At 37.5% G+C, this 5,113-nt stretch overlaps 1 protein-coding gene across 1 annotated transcript; it reads right to left on the bottom strand.

Moving 5' to 3' along the window:
* Window positions 1–2,142: 2,142 nt before the first annotated feature.
* Window positions 2,143–4,709, bottom strand: LOC18098442 (protein NRT1/ PTR FAMILY 4.5). Its single transcript, XM_006382187.3, has 5 exons — window positions 4,589–4,709; window positions 4,266–4,483; window positions 3,749–4,171; window positions 3,524–3,645; window positions 2,143–3,391 (listed from the first exon to the last, which is right to left on the bottom strand). The coding sequence occupies exons 1-5, from the start codon at window positions 4,707–4,709 to the stop codon at window positions 2,404–2,406; spliced, it is 1,872 nt and encodes a 623-aa protein (XP_006382249.1). The 3' UTR covers window positions 2,143–2,403.
* Window positions 4,710–5,113: the final 404 nt, after the last annotated feature.

Genomic DNA, 5,113 nt, shown 5'->3' with positions numbered 1-5,113 from the left:
ATACCCTTAAATACATCTTGGTTGTTTACATGATTTTAGTGAAACCATATGGGAAAGCAGCGTTCCTAAAAAATTTAAATTTTTTTTAGTTAAAATTTAATATGTTTTGGATCATTTTGATGTGCTAATATCAAAAATAATTTTTTAAAAATGAAAAAACATTATTAATATATATTTTAACATGAAAAATTATTTAAAAAACAACCATTATTATATTGTCAAACTAGTTCACGTAAACTAGTTCACGTGACCCACGACACGAGTGTGCAGAGGAGATTTGGTTAACTAGAGATTGCATGTTTATATGTAGGTTAAAAAATATACAATTTGAATATTGCCAATTGAGCTAACACGAGTCTTAATGGCTGAAAATAACTAATAATTATAATAATGTAATATAAAGCAGCTGTGCTATAAAACTTAAAATTCAATAAAAGAATATGTTTGATATTAGTAATGATTGTTTTTTAAAATTATTATTTTTTATTTTTTAAAATTTATTTTTGATACCAATACATCAAAACAATCTAAAAATAATAATAAAAATATATAATTTTAATATTTTTTTATTAATTTTAAATAAAAAATTATTTGTACACAATACCGAGCTCCCTCTCAAAACTTCTCAAAGCTAGTTTTGCCGCTCATCATTGTTTCCGCCGCGCATTTCTCTTTTTATTTTTTAACTTTCCTTTCCCCTTTAGTTCCTTTTTTTCCTCACCTGTTACCACTTACCACAAGGATTCTTGTGTCTACTGTGGCCAACTTCCTACTGGAAATCCATATATTTAATAATGTGGTATAAAATGTTTTTAAACTATATTTTTAATTAAAAATATATATATTTTTAAATGGATATCTTTTTGGGTAAAGAACATTTTAATAATTAAAAACTACCACAGAATAAAAAAAAACAACAACAAAAACGTACTGTGGCTGCAAATCCTTTCACGAGGATTTTTGCTTCTGTCGTGCCATTGCGGCTGGATTCTGCTGCTCGCTTCTTCCGCAACCTCCTCTTGTACGCATTTTTCAGCTTCCTAATGTGGTCCTCATCAAATTAATGACTTAATAAATAAAAAAATAAAAAAAATACAATTAGTTAATCCATAAACACCGTAAAATGACTCCACATCCATCAAAGGATAGAAGTTGTTAACTTTTTAATTGCATCATCAACAATAAAGTACAGCTCCTTAATCAACCATTCTAAGAAAAAAAACCTATACAGCTAAAATATAACTAACCAAGCGCGTGTGTATATTCAAGTCAAACACCAATTAATCTTAATTTAAGAGCTATATATCCATTTAACCTAAGAGATGCACTTAAGATATATGGGAGATCATGTGCTCCAGCAAGGGGATATTTTGCATGCTGCAGCACCTGGTCCAGCATCAACCTGGAAGGTTGGTTCGGTTCCATGTGCTTTGAGCATGCTCTCTCCTTGTCCCTCTCTTCTTTGACGGCGGGCCACCCATCTTCATTTCATCTGTCGGTGCCCTTTTTGCTATGATTGCTTTTTATTATGCCAGATTTGCCACGGGATTATAATCGATCTTAATTAGATCCATATTTTAAATATATATTCGTTTTCTATAAAGAGCAGTATATCTCTCATTGTTCATGCTTCGAAAAAGATATAAATTTATTAAAAAAGCATATTTCTTCAATCAAGCACCTGTTTTTTCTATTCTTAAATATTAACCAAACTCCACCTAGTAGCTTATGCATATAGATATATTCAAATAAATTTATACTTAAACTAACTTTAAATTTCCTGAGTGTTAGATCACTAGTACTTTCGTTTGTACATGGTTAAGTTACTTGTAATGATGTAAACAAGAAGCAGAAGCTATGCCAATGGTGTCTAACTTCTTGCTCGTCAAGAACACAAAGGTCCGGGTCAGGTTGGGCTGGGCAATACAAGGATCACTAGGCCTTCATGTGAGCTTAATTGGCCCATGTACTTGAAGGATCACTAGGCCTTCTTGTGAGCTTCATTGGCCCATGGACTTGACTCGCTGTTCTTGATTTCTTCGGAAGCATGCACCTCAATTTCTCAAGCCCTAGCTATATTTGGAGAGGAACAAAATCGGGGCGTTATAAATACACAAGAGCAACAATCTTATAAACCTCCAACTTCTGTACTTGACCTACTGAACTCAATTTATTAATTTCTCTAACATGCAAGAAGGTCCATTCTTCATTATTTTTCTCATCATCAAACAAAGAACAAGTGAAAATGTTAAAAGGAACATCAAACTGATCACCCCAAAACTAGGACAATTTCTGCCAATAGCTCCATTCAGTTGCTGCAATGAGCATCTTCTATTCTTCTTCTACTTTTTGATGTTTTTGGGGGGAGGGGGCTTCATTAAAATTGTTAATTTCTTTTTTGTTTTATTTTGTTCCATTGGATTGCTCAGAAGAGGGAGCTTTTGCTTCAGCATCATCCGTCTCCTGTGCGCTTTCTTCTTCATTCCTATTTGCTGCATTCTGCTCACTTTCCTCTTCATCTGTCTTAGCCCCACTACTTTCCTTGGCAAGAAGCAATCCCTCATCCGAATCCTTCGCTTTTGGCTTGTTATTAGACTCTGTGTCATCCGGTTTATATTTGTACCATGAGGCCGAGTAGAGATAGAGTACAAAGTTGAGACAGCTGAGGATGGCTAAGAACCAGTAGAACAGATTCAAATTGTTGTAGTCCAACAATTGCCCATGTAACCATCCTTGTCTGCTTGGTGTAATTCTTTTGGTGACGGCATTTATCAGATTCACAAAAACAGTACTCAAGAAGTAGCCGAAAGACAACGAAAGCCAAGTGAATGAAGTAGACAGTGATTTCATGCTTGAAGGTGCCTCCTTGTAGAAAAAATCCAATAGTCCTACGAGGGTGAACATGTCTGCTATTCCGAATATTCCATATTGGAAGGAAAGCCAGAAAAGACTTATGAGATGACCTTTAAGTGCCTGGTCCCTTCTTTTTACTTCAACTAGACCAGCTACGGCCATTGAAACGGCAGAGAGAACTAGACCAACTCCCACACGCTGAAGTTGCGTGATGCCTGCCGGATGGCCAGTGAACTTCCGAGCAAAAGGAACGAAGAAGAACTCATAGGCAGGTATGAGTATGACCATAAATACGAGTGGAATTACTGGAACTGATGGGGCAGGAAAATCATGTTTGCCAATTTTGCGATACATATCGTTTCCTTGTTGTACTGAGAAGGTTTGGAGCTGTGCTAAACATGTGTTCATTATGATGGTGCTGCCTAATATAGGTAACATTCTTGTTAGGATCTTCACTTCTTCGACTTGTGTCACAGAGCAAACTTTCCATGGCGCTGGTTGCGTGCCTTCAGGAAGAATTGCAGCCTTATCTAGGAATCTGTTCAATAAATTGAAACTTCATCAGAAAACAAACGCTACCTGTCCTGTCTGCAGGCTGCATAACTAATTAAGGAACATGTTGCTTCACTACGTCTATGGTAGGTAGACTGGTAGTCATGACTTATGCTACCTGAATTGTTCAGTGTGCTCAAGTTTTTCCTCATAAGCGATGGTTTCTTTGTCACTGATCTCATACAATTCCTCAACCTTTGGCAATGGCAATCGTCGGTTTCTAATGGCCAAAGCAAAAACCTAAATAGGAAGATTAATCAATGAACGAATGTTAGGCGGTTGTGCATAGAGACCCTATAATTAAATACATGGAGAGAGCAATAGAATGAATATTAGGGAATACCTGTGCAATCCTGATAAGGGGGCTGTCTCCTGGTTGTCGGAGGTGGTAGAAAGGCTTCCCGGCGGCGAGAATAACAAAACCAATGAAGGTCCCCACAGTTGATACCAGAAACCCCTTCCACCAACCATGAAACATACTAAGATTAACAATGCCCGTGACCCCAACAACAGCTCCAACCACCGTGCTAAGTGTCATCCAATTGAAGTAACTTGCAAGTGCCCTGGCTTCTTCTGGGTCCTTCTCATTGAATTGGTCAGCACCAAGAGCTGGTAGAGCTCCTCTAACTCCACCAGAACCCAATGCTAGCAAACCCAGCGAGAAGTACAACATATATTCTATACCACCCTCCACACAACTTGCCTTGCCACATGCTGGAGGGTGCATGTTTTTTGCATGAGCTTGAATTGTTATCAACACCAAAGCCTGTTCAAGTAAGCAGTATTCATCGTGGAGGAGATGAAAGCTAAGTTATAGATTTGCATCAAAGAAACTGATGGAAAACTAATTAAATTCATACCATAATCTCAAGAAAGCCGAAAAGTAGAACAGTATGAAGTCTGTTCAAGTAGGCATCCGAGATGAAGCCACCAAGAACGGTGAGCAAGAATGTTGAGCCCATTAAATTTGTTAGAGTGTTGGCTGAGGTTGGTATGTCAAAGTGCATCACTCCCATGAAGTAAAGAACCAAGCTAACCATGTTTGCTACGAAACCCATGCTGTCCAATGCCACCAAGCCTGTAGTATAACAAGAGACATGAGAAGTCAACACAGGCATAGACATTAAAATTCTTAATTTCCTGAATGGTTAATGATGCTAATACGATTAATTTTCTTGCATACCATACACAAACATGGTAGCCCTAAATCCACCTCTCCCTTTCTTCCCTGCAAGGCCGAGGGGCACGTGATCTTCCTTGCTACCCTCCACATCTCCCTGCATGCACCCACTTAATTTAGGCATGTTAAAGACTCAATGAGTGTATTGATTCATGATTGGCTTTGGCCTGAGACTCACCATGGTGAAGTGAAGACTTGATCAAGAATGCAGCTTGAGACAATTAGAAAGTGCAGGCACCTTATAAATAGAGCACATGACAGGCCTAGTTTATAACGTTTTATGGCATAAGATTACCCGTCTTATGATTCTCTCATTCTATACCTTTGTTGTTTCTTCTGAGTGTAGGGAACTAGAAAGCGAGTTGCATTTTCTGCAAGGTCATTTATCACCCCTCCATCAAAAAATATTATAATTACCAGCTGCTAGCTGATCAAGAAAGTGACACTTTCCAAATTTATCTACTGATTCAACATGGCAGCATTGTAATTAATTCTTTCCACAAGCATCAAACCACATCCTCTTGGAAT

This window comes from Populus trichocarpa, chromosome 5 (assembly GCF_000002775.5).
Source record: "Populus trichocarpa isolate Nisqually-1 chromosome 5, P.trichocarpa_v4.1, whole genome shotgun sequence".
NCBI classification, from domain to species: domain Eukaryota; kingdom Viridiplantae; phylum Streptophyta; class Magnoliopsida; order Malpighiales; family Salicaceae; genus Populus; species Populus trichocarpa.
The sequence above is the reverse complement of the archived record's forward strand: the minus strand, read 5'-3'. Positions and strand labels throughout refer to the sequence as shown.